This window comes from Piliocolobus tephrosceles, chromosome 20, assembly GCF_002776525.5.
Source record: "Piliocolobus tephrosceles isolate RC106 chromosome 20, ASM277652v3, whole genome shotgun sequence".
Taxonomy (NCBI): Eukaryota; Metazoa; Chordata; class Mammalia; order Primates; family Cercopithecidae; genus Piliocolobus; species Piliocolobus tephrosceles.
The window spans coordinates 42,229,398-42,244,661 of record NC_045453.1 but is presented as its reverse complement, the minus strand read 5'-3'; the positions used below and the strand labels follow the sequence as shown (position 1 = coordinate 42,244,661).

Sequence of the window (15,264 nt, the reverse complement as noted above, 5' to 3'; positions counted from 1 at the left end):
CAAAGAAGCATATTTTGGGGTGAAATATTTTAGTTTCCTTCAGTTTCAAATCCAGCTTTCAGGCATAAGCACTTACTCTGTGACTCTTAACTCTAGTCTGGCCCATTGTCCACCCCTAGTCCAATCAGCTGAGCGGAGGGCCGGGCAGAATCACACCTGCTACGGATCGGGCACAGGGGTGAGTCCCTTTCACTCACACAGGGCATCTGAGTGAGGAAAGCAGGTCCACAGGCCCTGGTCAACTGGAAGGACCTGCATTTTGCCTGACAGAATCCTCAGAGCGAGCCATCTGGGGCCATGCTGGAAGGATCAGGGTGGCCAGAGAAGCCTGACATCTACATTTGATGTGCAGTGTTCTGATTTTGTAAAGTGGCCAACTGCACCCAGTCCTTCGCATATTCCTGGATACAACATCACCATGCACACTGGCCTGATTGCCAGCTGCCACCTTTATATGAGGGCTCTCTTTGGCTACTAGAGCCCATTCTACCCATGCAGGGACTTGTTGGAAGTTCCAGTGAACTAAGACCCTCTGGAAGCAGCTCTCAGGCAATGACTCAGGACAGTTGATGAACAAATACCCCAGCTCCCCACTTGCCTCACTTGGGACAATTCGGATGCATGGCTGTCACTGACTCCCAGGGCTCCCCTGAGGGACTAGAGTCCAGCTGCTCACAGTGGTTCCTTGCTTGGTTATGCACCTTGTACTCGTTGCCCTCCCTTCCCTTTGTCACAATCCCATACCCTACAAGTGTTACCTGAAGTCACTACTGAGAAACTACCTGGGCATGAGTCTCTGTCTTGGGATCTGGAGACAGTTAATTCAAAAACATTTTAAATGCAGGCAGGGCACAATGGTTCACACCTGTTATCCCAGCACTGGGAGGCCAAGGTTGGCAGATCACTTGAGGCCAGGAGTTCAAGAGCAGTCTAGCCAACACGGTGAAACCCTGTCTCTTCTATAAATACAAAAATTAGCTGGGCATGGTGGTGCACACTTGTAGTCCCAGCTACCTGGGAGGCTGAGGCACAAGAATCACGTGAACCCAGGAGGCAGAAGTTGCAGTGAGCCAAGATGGTGCCACTGCACTCCAGCCTGGGCAACAGAGCAAGACTCTGTCTCAAAATAAATAAATAAATAAATAAATAAATAAATAAATAAATAAATAAATGCATTACTTAATATATTGTGTCTGCAGTGTGGACTCAATCCGAAAGCTGCCAGATTACAACCTCTAATGAAAAATAATCACCTACATAGACTCTTTTACCATCATAGACAGAGAACCTTGGAAAAGAAAGCCCTAAACTCTACTGCTAACAGGTTGATGAGTAGACCCTGAGGCAGTGCCACAGTGTGTGGCTTCTTTGTCCATGGGATTCTGTGGATTAAGAGCTGAGTTGGCTTATGACACTTCTGCATTGTATTGTATGAAGTTACTGCACGCGTTTGTTGTGTGACCACTGATCACTTGGAGCTTTGCAGGTGAGGAGGTTTGGAAATATTGTTGACCCTTGAACAACATAGGTTTTCAAACTGCACTAGTCCATGTATACACAAATTTTTTCAATAAACACTTCTGGGGAAGATTTGCACCAATCTGAAAAAACACACAAGTTGTGTAGCCTAGAAATACTGAAAAAATTAAGAAAATGCTAAATATCTTATGAATGCCTAACATATGTGTTAATTGGCTGTTTATGTTATCAGTAAGGCTTCTGATCAATAGTAGGCTCTTTGTAGTTAAGTTTTGGGGAGTTAAAAGTTGTACTCAGATTTTTGACAGCTCAGGGGCTGTTACCCCATCCATTATTCAAGGGTCAACTGTATATAGACTTTTCAATGACCCTGCAGGTAGCCAAGGTATAGCTACCCCTCTTTCCATGCTCACTCATATTCCAAGTGAGTAGAGTCCATCAGCCCGGAGGCCTGGGCCACGGGTGCAGGAGAAGTCATCAGTCAAGAGAGGAATAAGGGATGCCTGCAGGGGTGGGGAAGAAGGATGCTGCAGGAGGCTAATTCTTAAATCGCCCAAGGGGGAGAACGAGGGCATTGGCTAGGAGATGAGAGAAGTTTCCTACTCCATAAAGGGAGGACTTTTTTTTTTCCCCTGGTCTCACTCTGTTACCCAAGCTGGAGTGCAGTGGAGCGATAATAGCTCCCAGCACCTTTGACCTCCTGGGCTCAGGCAGTCCTCCTGCTTCAGCTTCCCAAGTAGCTGGGACCCTAGGCACGCACCACCATGCCTGGCTCATGTTTTTATTATTATTTGTAGAGACAGGGTCTCCCTATGTTGCCTGGGCTGATCTTGAACTCCCGACCTTAAGTGATCCTCCCACCTCAGCCTCCCAAAGTGCTGGGATTACAGGCATGAGCCACCATGTCCTGCCAGAAAAGGAGGACTTTCTAACCAGCAGAGGAGCCACCTGTTGCCCTCGGGTGGCCACATGGCTAGTAGCTACATGGGCACCAGCAGGGCTTCTGTAGTGTGGACATGGTGAGAGTTTCTGAGTTTGTGAACCAGTTTTCCAAGGAAAGAAGGGATGGACTTCCAATGGAATTAGCCCCATTTACAGAACAGTCCTGTAAGTGGCAGAAATTAGTTTTACCCACCCCACTCCATAGCACCTTGTTAAAAAAAAAAAAAAAAAAAAAAAAAAAAAAAAAAAAAAAAGGTTACTCTCAGCAAAATTGAGGCATTGGATATTGTTCCTAATTCCATTCTTTAAATACTTTTAAATTTTTTTATGTTAAAGATAGGGTCTCACTATATTGTCCAGGCTGGTCTCAAACTCCTGGCCTCAAGCAATCCTTCTGCCTTGGCCTCCTAAAGTGCTTGGGATTATCGGGATACAGGCATGAGCCACAGCACCCGGCCAACAATAGTTTTTAAATAGGATTAGGACCAGGCGTAGTGGTTTACGCCTGTAATCCCAGCACTTTGGGAAGCCAAAGTGGAAGGATTGCTTGAGGCCAGGAGTTTGAGACCAGCCTGGGCAACATAGGGAGGGAGACCTGGTCTCTACAGAATAAAAATAAAAAGATAAGTTGAATGTGGTGGCATACACTGGTAGTCTCAGCTTTCGGGAGACTGAGGCGGGAGAATCACTTTAGCCCAGGAGGTCGAGGTGCAGTGAGCCGTGACTGCAGCAGTGCACTCCAGTCTGGGCAACAGAGTGAGATCCTGTCTCAAAAACAATAATTAAAATTAAAATTAAAACACTGTTGCTGAGTAAGGGGGCTGGGAATACAGTTCTTTGCATATGACTTCTTTCTTTCTCATAAATTAGCTTCTCTTTTCAATGAAAAGTTTTCATGACCTTCAAACTTAACATTTTTTTTTTTTTTTTTTTTTTTTTTTTTGAGACGGAGTCTCGCTCTGTCGCCCAGGCTAGAGTGCAGTGGCCAGATCTCAGCTCACTGCAAGCTCCGCCTCCCGGGTTCCCGCCATTCTCCTGCCTCAGCCTCCGGAGTAGCTGGGACTACAGGCGCCCGCCACCGCGCCCGGCTAGTTTTTTGTAGTTTTTAGTAGAGACGGGGTTTCACCGTGTTAACCAGGATGGTCTCGATCTCCTGACCTCGTGATCCGCCCATCTCGGCCTCCCAAAGTGCTGGGATTACAGGCTTGAGCCACCGCGCCCGGCCAACATTTTTTTTTAAAAATGACTATTGGGTGAGGGAAAACCTGTGTCAAGCAGTGATCCAAGACACTTTAAAAATTTCTTTTAATTCACATAGTTCGAATTGTCAAGTCCGATCCTGGAATAACATTTTTCTGTCCAACGTGTAAAATATTGGGTAATACAAAGATAATTATGGAAATATTCAGAAAACTTCCCTGGACCCAGACACACAGCCACCTGCACTTCCTCCTACCTCTCTTAGAAAAAAACAAAAAGCATTAAAAGGAGAGATGACCTGTCTCCCTGGGAGCTCATTAAGGGACCAGGCAAAAAAGTGAGATACATTACTTAGATTCGGACTTGACCTGACAGGTCCCCTAGGGCGAGTCATTTCTTCCTATTTCGGTCAATTTGACTGTAAAATAATTACAGTAACGAGGTCTTGTTTACTGAGACTGAAGTCAGTGCTGCCTCGCCTCATTCAACAGCTAGAAAGAGAAACTGAAGATTGTGATTAGAAAGCTTCTGTAGCCAACCTCAGGCAGTGCGGATTCGAGAATCCAGGACTTGAGTACACTAAGTGTCTTTTAAGTCAGACCTGTGAGTAGTGGAATCCAATATAATTGCTTTTGCTGCTTCTCTTGTGGGTTTGCACTTGTAAACTAAAGTAAATAAAATAGGATAAAATAGAAAGCTGGGGTGGGGGCAAGGGGAGAAGAGATTGGGCTGATGTTGGTCAAAGGATACAAACTTTCGGTTCAGAAGGAGGAATAAGTCCAAGAGCTGTATTGTGCAACACGGTGACCGTAGTCAAAACCAATGTATTGTATATCTGAAAATTGCGGCCGGGCGCAGTGGCTCATGCCTGTAATCCCAGCACTTTGGGAGGCCGAGGCAGGCAGATCACTTGAGGTCAGGAGTTCAAGACCAGCCTGGCCAACATGGTAAAACCCCATATCTACCAAAAAATACAAAAATTAGCCAGGCATGATGGTGCATGCCTATAATCCTGGCTACTTGGGAGGCTGAGGCAGGAGAATCCCTTGAACCCTGGAGGTGGAAGCTGCAGTGAGCTGAGATCATGCCACTGCACTGCAGCCTGGGCAACAAAGTAAGACTCCGTCCCCCACCCACCCCAAAAAAAAGTAAAAAGAAAAGAAAAGAAAATTTTCAAAGAGAGGAGATTTTAAGTGCGCAAGTGCACACAGGACGAGTAAAAAGCATATGAGGTAATACATATGTTAATTAGCTTCACTTAGCCATTCTGCAGTATGTATACCTATGTATTTCAAGATGTCATGTTGTATACCATAAATATATACAATTTTTACTGGTCAACTACTAAAATAAAATCCTTGACTCAAAATAGGAACGTTACTTTGAGCTAAATAAATTAAGAGAAGAAAAGAGGAGCGGAGGAGACGGGATGGGAAGGGTGGAGAAGGGAGAGTAGAGGTGGGCGGGGAAGGGGCGAGACGGGAGGGAAGAGGAGGGAACAGTCCTGTCCTTAATGCTTCTCAAGCTCTTTATCTTGCCAAGATCTGGCCTGTGGCCCAGCACAGCAAAAACTGGAAAAATGCCAGTGACTCAACCCAGTTCCATTGATCAGTGAACTGGAAATCGGGGACTCTGTGTTTCAACCCCAGTCAGCCAGCCCACAGCCAGGGTCCAGGTGGCGGCCTCAGCTCCTGGCCTCAGTGGCTGTCGGTAGAATGGGTTGGAGAACCAGCCTCCAGCGGTCTCACATAGCAAGCAGGCAGTGCAGCCTGGAGCCCAGCCAGGGGACGCAGGAATCCTTTCTGTTTTTTAAGGACAGACTTTGCTTTACCACCGCGGTCGCTCTTGGGGCCACACTGAAAGCCACCACTAAGTTTACTATAAAGTGACAGAGGCTGGTGTCTCTGGGAGAATGAGGAATAGTCACTTCCTGCCTTTGTCCATTAGCGCAGACCAAAGCGACCAGCTCCGTTTACATTCTTTCAGTGGTGTTGTTGAAAAGGCTTGGCAGCTCCCAAATGTTTGCAGTGTCCTTAGTCCTATGAGGGCTGCCTTCTTCTTCTTCTATTTTTTTTTTTTTTTTTTTTTTTGCTAGCTTTTAGCTAGTATCTGGAAAGATCTACCAGACGTGTTGGACTCATTTTCTCAAGAATCCACTTTACCCTTCAGGGAAGCCAGGAAAAGAACGCGCTTCCAACCGGTACAAGTCTGGAGGAATTTCACAGCCTCTCAAACTACGGTACCCTTTTTGTTTCTTAGTCCAGCCTGTTACTGGGGTGGTTTTAGGAAGAAGCTGCTGGGGTGACATCTGTGGGGAGGCATGGGGAACCGCAGGTGAAAAGAAGTTATTGTTTTAAATTGTATTAAATTGCTGGCAATATTGAGTCAAGGTGTCTAAGGTTATGGTTTGGGGAAGAAAATTATAGCTAACTATAGCTACTATGGAAAGATCTTAAACCAGAACTTCTTGGGGCCCTTAAGAACTTTTCTTTTTTTTTGAGACAGAGTGTTACTCTGTCGCCTAGGCTGAAGTGCAGTGGTGTGATCATGGCTCACTGTAGCCTCAACCTCCTGGGCTCAAGTGATCCTCCCTCCTGAGTAGCTGGGGCTACAGGAGCGTGCCACCACGCTCATCTATTTTTTTTTTTTTTTTAAATTTTTTGTAGAGACAAGGTCTCGCTATGTTGCCCAGACTAGTCTCAAACTCGTGGGTTCAAGTGATTCTCCCACCTTGGCTTCCCAAAATGCTGGTCATTAGCCACTGCACAGACAAAGAACTTTATTTTTCTGACCAAGAACTTTATTTTTAAAAATAATAAAAGCTATATACTGTCTGCTTGAACTATTGGATGGCCCCCAGCATTGAATCCTGTGGGAGGCACGTGCTGCTGCACCTGGCGGTATGTTCCTGTCACCTGCTCTCACTTCCCTCTTGGAGCAGCTTATGAAGGAGAGATGCCACCTGCATCTTTTGAAATGTGATGGATCTGCCTGCCCTGAGCAGAATCCAAACTGGATGGTGAATTGAGGACTGCTGGAGGTGAAAGTGTGCACATGCAGTTTTCAGGCAGCTAATTAAAATAAACTAGTACACTTCTGGAACCTAAACTGCTCCAATGCTATAGGCAAAATTCCCTGCCTGCCATGGCTCATCAGAAAGAGTTTGTATATGGAAAACTTCAGAACAGAACAAAGAAACTTAAGTCTGGATGAGGAATGAAGTCTTGGCTGTCTTTTAGCAATTCCTGAACTGCCAGGTGACATCAAATCCCCCGCCGAAAAAAAGTCTGAAATAAAAAGAATTCCAGACATTAGGCCTGGTTTAAAGCAGGGTATGCTTTTTTATCTGTGTGCTTCTGGGTCTAAACAGGTCATGGTTTGCTCCCCAAGGTGACAGTGTGGCTCCATTCCGCCCCTAGTTCTGAGCACGGCACTGTGATTTCTTTCTGGAGTGGCTCCAACCTGTGGCCTTTGCTAATGAGTGATGCACCCCGAACCTGAACTTCTAGAGTCAGCAAATCACACACTGCCTTCTCAGGAGGTTTCTGGAACGTTGGCCTTCATCCCAGCAGGATCACAAGTGGAAAGAAGCACAGGGAAGACACCATCGAATCTTTAAAGTGGCCACAGCACGGAGCAATGACACAAAGAGACGATGGTTCTGGAAGGAGGGGTGGGATCCCCTGTGTCATTCTTGTTTTCTAGATGGGATTCCGTGCAGGGGTCATCACAACTCACTGTGAGTGCAAGCAGGGGGCGAATCATGGGGCCGAAAAAAAAACCTCTCTGCAAAGATCCTTGCTCACTCACTCATATGCACTTCTCAGCTATAAATTCATGCTTTTCCACTTGTTGAAACATCCCTAACCGTCGCCCTCAATGTCCTGTTTGTGTCGCTGGCTCTCTGCCACTCAGCTAATAATGAAACAGCCTCAGTGAACCTGCAGCAGCAGCTGCCTTAGCTTCGGTGCCTACCCATCCCTGCAGCTGAACCACTTTGAATATTCCTTGATGGTGCAAGAGACAGTCTCACTATTTCCTTCCCTGGCCCTCCTCTGTGTCCGTCACGGTTGGCATGAGTTACATCCTGTGCGTGTTATGGGGAGAAGGGATGAATGAGGAAAGACAGGGTGGTTTTATACTTGATCCTGGGACAGTCACTGGATAAGGAAGGGTTTGGGGGTGCTCCCTTTAATGCACAAAGGCCTGAGCCAGGTCAGCTGGCAGAGGTGTTTATATGTTTAACTTAGAACTAAATGTTGAAGGCTGTGTGGCCCAAAGGGAAGAATTATTGGGATCTGATGCCCTAGCAGGGGAAATTCCAAGCCCAAAAAGCCGCAGTTGGAATTCAGAACTGTGTTGTTACCCTGCCTCTAAGTTTTCCTCTACGTTCAACTCCCCTTTTTTGGATGATTGTGAAGCTGTTTACATGTTGTCCTCTTCCGTGAACTGATCCCTGTAAACAGTGACAGGATTTTATCCAAATATTTCTGATTTCTAATGGAAAAATAGAGCGATTACTTCCCAGTGCCCTTCTGTTGACCTTGCCTGGGGGAGAGGCCTGCAGAACTAAGGATGACCTCACCCCCTTCCAGCAGGATTTCCTGGGATGTACAGAACCTCCTTCTTCAGCTGTTCCTCTGTGATCAGCCACAGTCAATCTATAAGCTTTCAGAGCAGATGATGGGCACATCTAATATTGGTTCCATTCACATTTCAACGTGAGGTCAAACACAAAGTAATCATTATGCTTCCTGGAGTCCCAAGGACCTTCTACGTCAGCGGCAGCAGTGGGAGGTGGGCTGGCGAGGTGGGGCCGTCTAGGAACTGTGCTGGTGGGGACAGGAAATTGGGCTGAAGGGAGATGTAAGGGCTTGGTGAGAAATAAATGGCACTGTGTTGTTGACGGAAAAAGATCTTGGCAGGACTGTTGTTGTGAGTGTTCTGTGGCTTAGAAAGGAATTTCCTACAGGCTGGACTAACCATTAAAAATGTCTCTACCTTCAGGAGTCCCCGGCGTGCAGTGGAGCCCCGCTGGGGGAAATGTCAGCTTGGACCATGGGCGCCCGCGGTCTGGACAAGCGAGGAAGTTTCTTTAAGGTAAAAGGAAGCCTTGATTGGGATCTCAAATCGTCGGCTTGCTGCCTTAGCCTGGGAGCTGCAGTGCTCCGTGGAGCTGCTGAGGGAAGTCTGCTCTCTCAGCCAGCGCCGGCTAAGGGAGCTTGCCTGAGCCCGGTCGCTGATTGTTACCAGGGCTTATAACAGGTTGCGGGGTCTGTGATTTAGGGCTTTCCTACAGGCAGAGGACTTGGGCACGGAGAGGGGCCGCGCTGCGCAAGACGGATGAGGCTGTCTTTATTTGAGAGCTGCTCAGTTTGTCCTTTTCCAGCTGCAGGGTTTTATGGTGGACGCTGGACTTTGCTTTCCAGTGAATCAGTGCTGTCGTCCATGTGTTCTCTGCTTGGCTTGTTTGTATGAATCACTGAAGGGCTCCAAAACAAAAACAAAAACAAAAACAGCTTCCTGGGTCTCACCTTAGAATGATGTTATTTTCTGAAATATTTTATCAAACATCCCCAAAGGCTTCTTATGATAACGAGAAAGCGTGATTACAACTGTCTAACTGTTCTGTGTTCATGTTGATGTTAATGGGACTCAATTACCTTGTGAGCTTAATGAGATAAGATTTTAAATGGGTGTTTTATGTACTCTGTGTGTGTGTATTTAATGAAGACTTGGTGGTCGCTTCTAATTTACACTTGGGAATCAATTCCCCTCTTGTGGCTTTTTACTTTGTTTTCTTTCATTCGCCCTCGAATTAAGGCGTCCTCAGTATAGAAAATTTTGAAAATACAGAATTATGTTTAAAAAGGTAGAAAAATGGAAGTAAAATAGGCAGGTATTCCAACACCAGGTCTTGTCTGCAGAGAAGGAAGATGGAGGAGATTTTATTACTGAGGACAAGTGACTGTGTTTAACAATTAACCAACTTTTATGGGATGGAAGTATCTATTAACATTTATTTGTATGTTTCCTGTGTCCAAGAGCCCTAAACTGATATATTGTGTCAACTGTTGACTCTACAAAAAAAGTCCATCAGAAGAACCTGCTGATAAAGCAAAGTTCATGAGATTTACTGAAATAAGGAAGAACATCACCAGGACACAGTCTTATTCATGCCTAAGCCAGGGGAGATTAAGAGGCAGATTTATAGGATTCAGGGATCTAGGTCCAAGTCCTTCAAGCTGCATTTTTCAAGGTGGAGAACTAATTTGATTTCAGTGACATCTATGTCACAATAGCTTGGGATTGGTGGATACAGCAAGACTAGGATATTGAAGTGGCTCTTGACAAGTAAACCCTTGTTTGATAAGTGAGTTGTTTTCCCAGGTGAACAAAATTGTTTGCCAGGACTAATTATTGTGTAGACATTTCCTGCAGCAAACAGTGAAGTTATTTATTGGTTTACAGCCTTAATTTTCTGGGCAAGAAGATCCTGGAAGAAAGAGTTAAGTTATGTTGACACAGATGGTCACAATTATCAATCCTAATAGTTAAGCTTTGTAGACAATCTCAATTCTCAAATGATTTACTCAGTTTTGATCAAACCTGTATAACCTCCACCCACAGGAGGCAGATGAGAGCAAGGAGTTCCTCAAGTCCCCTGTAGATCAAGAGCTAAGCCCACCAGATTGCCCAATTGTCATCCTCCAGGTTCCTGGGTTGCATCTGATGCTGAGATATTTATTTTCCCCTGTTAAGAGGGATGATCCAAAACCTCTCCTTAACCCAAAGCACTGTCTAGATCAGCCTAAATATTGGCTAGTCCATAATTACCACCTTATGATGGTCAGGAAGCACTGTGGAGCTGTATCTTACGTAGCAGTTAAATTTTAAAGTCAAGGCAAAAGAAGAAAATGGAGGCCAGCCATAGTGGTTCACGCCTATAATCCCAGCACTTTGGGAGGCCGAGGTGGGCGGATCACTTGAGATCAGGAGCTTGAGACTAGCCTGGCCAACATGGCGAAACCCTGTCTCTACTAAAAATATAAAACTTAGCTGGATGTGGTGGCCTGCACCTGTAATCCCAGCTACTTAGGAGGCTGAGGCAGGAGAATCGTTTGAACCTGGGAGGCGGAGGTTGCAGTGAGCCAAGATCACACCACTGCACTCCATCCAGCCTGGGTGACAGAGCAAGACTCCATCTATAAACAAACAAACAAACAAAAAGGGCTGAATGCAGTGGCTCACGTCTGTAATCCCAGCACTTTGGGAGGCCGAAGCGGGAGGATCACGAGGTCAGGAGATCGAGACCATCCTGGCTAACATGGTGAAACCCCATCTCTACTAAAAATACAAAAAGTTAGCCAGGCATGGTGGTGGGCGCCTGTAGTCCCAGCTACTCGGGAGGCTGAGGCAGGAGAATGGCGTGAACCTGGAAGGCGGAGCTTGCAGTGAGGCAAGATCGCACCCCTGCACTCCAGCCTGGGCGACAGAGTGAGAGTCCGTCTCAAAAAAGAAGAAGAAGAAGAAGGAGGAGGAGGAGGAGGAGGAGAAGGAGAAGGGGGGGGAGGGGGAGGGGGAGGGGGAGGCTGGAGTACAAAGTTGCCTTTGAACATTTCTTAGGAAGGTGCCCTGTGGGGCCCAATGTACCACCTATCATCAAGTCCACTGTAGCCAGTTTTTCCTGCAGTTCTAAGAAAATCACATTTGTTTTTATTTGAGTTTTCAGTGGACAGCAGTTAAGTCATTGACTTGTATTTCTGGGCTATGCTGTAGGAAAGAACCAATCAGGTGAGAGGTGAGAGGCCTGCCTGTCCCCGCCAAGGGTGAGACCTGTCATGTAACCTCTCCTGGGTCAAATACCCATGAAAATACTGGCAAAGGCGCCTGCACTATTTAACTTGTCTGTAATTTTGTGGTTTTGGCAGAGTTTAAATTGTTTCATTTATTTAAGTCAGATGCTCCATGTAAATGATATAGTTACTTTATACTTCTTTCTTTCCTATTTCTTTCTTTCTTGGAACTCCTGGGCTCAGGCAGTCCTCCCACCCTGGCCTCCCAAAGTGCTGGGATTATAGGCCTGAGCCACCACGCCCACCTCCTTCCTCTTCCTTCTAGACATGGTTATTCTTTGCTGTGACTATTCCGTAATTAGTCACCAGCATTCACATGTAATTATCCGTGAGGAGTAGTAAACTGCCCTTTGGATATTCAGTGCTGACTCTTTGCAGGTTCATTTGTAACGAGCTGGAGGGGAGTTCCGTGCTGAGATGGGTTATCACCCAGTGGGCACCTTCTGGGACCCACTGGCCCTGCTCTGAGTCACCATGCTTTATTTCAGTTCTCACCTGTTAAGCACCCATGAGTAGCCAAGCTTTGTACGTGGCCAGGGAGAGAAAAAGCAGAAGCTGCCACTAACCTCAAGGAGCTTTCAGTCTGGTAGCAAATAAAGATATTAATCAAATAATCACAGCACCAGACACATAATTATAAATCGTTTTTTTAAAAATGCTTCATGGGAGATGTAAAAGGAGTGCTGAGAGTATATAACTAATCTGGGGTTGCAGAGAAATCTTTCCTGAGGAAGCGGCCTTTGACTTGAGAGCTGAGGTTGACATTATACCATTTAGGAAAGTGGTTGGAGCTAAGTTTTGGAGTGACTCTTGATGCTACTACAACGCACTTCTCAGCAGACACCAGTGATGCCCTGCAACTGGAGAGGATGCTTTCATAAAGCGTGAGGTTTCCTGGTCACATTCTTGGCTCACAGCTGAATTCTACCTGAGTATTATACCTCTCTTGGCTATTAGTGCTCATGTGACTTTGTGTAAAGCACAGATGATTGGAAGGCAACCATTGGACCTCTTTTTCATCCTTGTCCTCCCATCCAGTTTGTGTTTCTAAACCAGAGTTGCTAACCACTAGTAGCGAGCCTTGATTTGTGATTTCCCATCTGTCCTGGCTCATGGACATGACTCAGATAGGCTGGAGGACATGAGGTGCATGGATAACACACAGATTATGTGAGCATTCTGGGATCACCGAGATGCCCCGTGGTTACTGTGGAATCGCATCCTGGAAGCTCCAGCCACATCCATCCTATGCAGATCAACCCATTTTCCAGTCACTCATAGCACCATTGTTAATTTTCCACAACCATCTGGGAAAAATAGTATCTTCCTGCTCCGCAAAACACATGGCATGGCCGGGTGCCATGGCTCACCCCTGTAAATTGTAGCATTTTGGGAGGCCGAGGCAGGCAGATCACTTGAGGTCAGGAGTTTGAGACCAGCCTGGAAAACATGGTGAAACCCTGTCTCCACTAAAAACGCAAAAACTAGCCAGGTGTGGTGATGGGGGCCTGTAATCCCAGCTACTCAGGAGGCTGAGGCAGGAGAATGGCTTGAACCCAGGAGATGGAGGTTGCACTGAGCCAAGATGGTGCCACCGCACTCCAGCCTGGGCAACAGAGCAAGACTGTGTCTCAAAAAACAACAAAAACAACAACAAAACACATGGTAGGGGAGAAGGGGTAACACCCTGGACATGGTAGCCAAAGTGACCTGCTTTTAAGTAACAAATGTGAACACCTACTGCTGTCAGATTTCAAAGGTATATTGAACGAAAGAGTTTGTATAAGAAAGATGTCATCTAGGCTGGGAAAGCTATTGGTAGTCTTGAATTAGGGGCAGAGATGCTCAAAGTTATCTTTGATCCCCCCTTTCCCTGAATCCCATAGCTTCCCCCAAGCCACCCCCACTCCCCTTACCATCCAGGCTCCCAATGCTGGCAAATCCTCCTCTTTAAATTTTTTTATTTTTATTTTTAAATAACTTCTCTGTTTAAAAAAATAGAGATTGGTTCTCTGTGTTGCCCAGGCTGGTCTCAAACTCCTAGCTTCAAGCAATCATCCTGCCTTGGCCTCCCAAAGCCCTGGGATTACAGGCATGAGCCACCACCCCTGGCCCAAATCCTCTTCATTTCTCCAAAGTCCTTGCCTTTCTTTCCTGTCCTATATCCACCTTTCCTGTCCTATATCCACCTTTCCTGTCCTATATCCTGTCCTTGCCCTTCTTTCCTGTCCTATATCCACTTGGCTATTAGTGCTCATGTGACTTTGTGTAAAGCATAAATAATTGGAAGGCAATCATTGGACCTCTTTTTTGTCATTATCCTCCCCATCCAGTTTGGGTTCTCATTCTTTCATTTGGTTCTCATTCTTCCATTGTGGGCATGATAAATGATGCCTATAATCCACCCACACCAACACTGTACATGTTTCTACTGATCCATGTCACCTGCTTGAAGACCCTGGCTCCTTGCTGGCACAGGACCAAGTCTGAACCCTTCACCTTGACATTCAAAGATTTTCAGACTGTGCTTCCACTTTCCCCGAACTCTTCCTCCACCAGTCCTGCCTCTGCAGCATCATGAGTCTCTCCTGGGGTCCAAACCTACCAATCCCGGCCTCCAGCCTTGCTACCACTCCCTCCGTTACCACTTCCCACCATCAGCCTCCTAACCACCCTTCCAGGCCTTAGACCCACTTTATCCACTGACAACAGAGCTCATACGGGCTGAGCTGGTATCTTCCTTCAGTTTTGTCTGAAGATCAAACTGTGGGAGAAATGTTATGTATGAAGGTCTAGCTGTGGTCTCAATGCAGTGCCAGGAAATAAACTTCAATTCATATATCTGCCATAAGGGATTTGTTCTTTCTTTTTGTCATCACGGCCCTGATCCTGAGAGGGATCCTCTTACAGCAAAGAATGGTGCCAGAAGAGAACCAGTGTGAACTGTCCGGTCAACAGTTCTAGTTTCTTAACAGCATGCCTTGGGACTTCCTGAGCAAGCCTCCCCTCACCAGCCTCGAGTGTGTACAGTACTCCCCTTTCTAAGTGGCCGCCTTCTAACCTCCCTTGGCCTCTGGGACAGGGTGAGAGTTGTTTTTACTAGACCAAGAAGAAAATGTGTTTTAGCTCACAGGGATCCTACTGTCCCGGGCCTCAAAACCATTCATGCTGCAGAAGTGTCCCTGAACCTAGGTTCACAAGCCAACTGGGGTCATTCAAGGGCCCAGCCCAGCAGCAGAGGCCCAACATGAGAGGCCCTCTTTGGTCATGTCTCACAGGTTGGATAAGAAGGTGCATCATGATTGTGTTTCAGAAACAGAAAACCCGTCATTATATTTCAGAGAATAACAGAAGAGCTCTCTGACACCACAAAGACTAGAACTGCGACTAGCTCTGAAGAAAACACATTGCTGAAATCTGGCTATACCAAATAGATGGACCAGCGGGTGATGATTCACTGGACCTCAGATGAGTTCCCTTAACTATTGGTCTCTTCTTGGCGTTTGAAAAAGTATTCAATTTTCAAAAATTCTGTCTGCCAAGCAAAATTTTTCAGTCATCCAGAACTGATACAACTGCACATCTCAGGCCTCCGGGATTCCCAGCAATGGAGTTGTCAGATTTTTTATTTCCAGATAAGTGGAAATTCATTCATCTGCATGCACAATAACAATGTACTATGGACAGAGATTGCAGAAGCGTGAAAAAAATGGAGAGAATCAAAAACCACATTTTAGTAATTTCTTTCTTTCTTTCTTTCTTTTTTCTTTTCTTTTTTTTTTTTTTT

At 46.0% G+C, this 15,264-nt stretch overlaps 1 protein-coding gene across 7 annotated transcripts in view; it reads left to right on the top strand.

Annotated features, from left to right (window-relative positions):
- The window catches only part of RIN2 (Ras and Rab interactor 2), a 249,322-nt gene that overhangs the window by 125,375 nt on the left and 108,683 nt on the right, over positions 1–15,264 (top strand). For all 7 annotated transcript variants that reach the window (XM_023217765.2, XM_023217768.2, XM_023217762.2 and 4 more), the window contains one exon: positions 8,629–8,721. In XM_023217765.2, coding sequence (XP_023073533.1) covers positions 8,665–8,721 — 57 coding nt within the window. In that variant the 5' untranslated portion in view covers positions 8,629–8,664. The remainder of the gene's footprint in view (positions 1–8,628; positions 8,722–15,264) is intronic.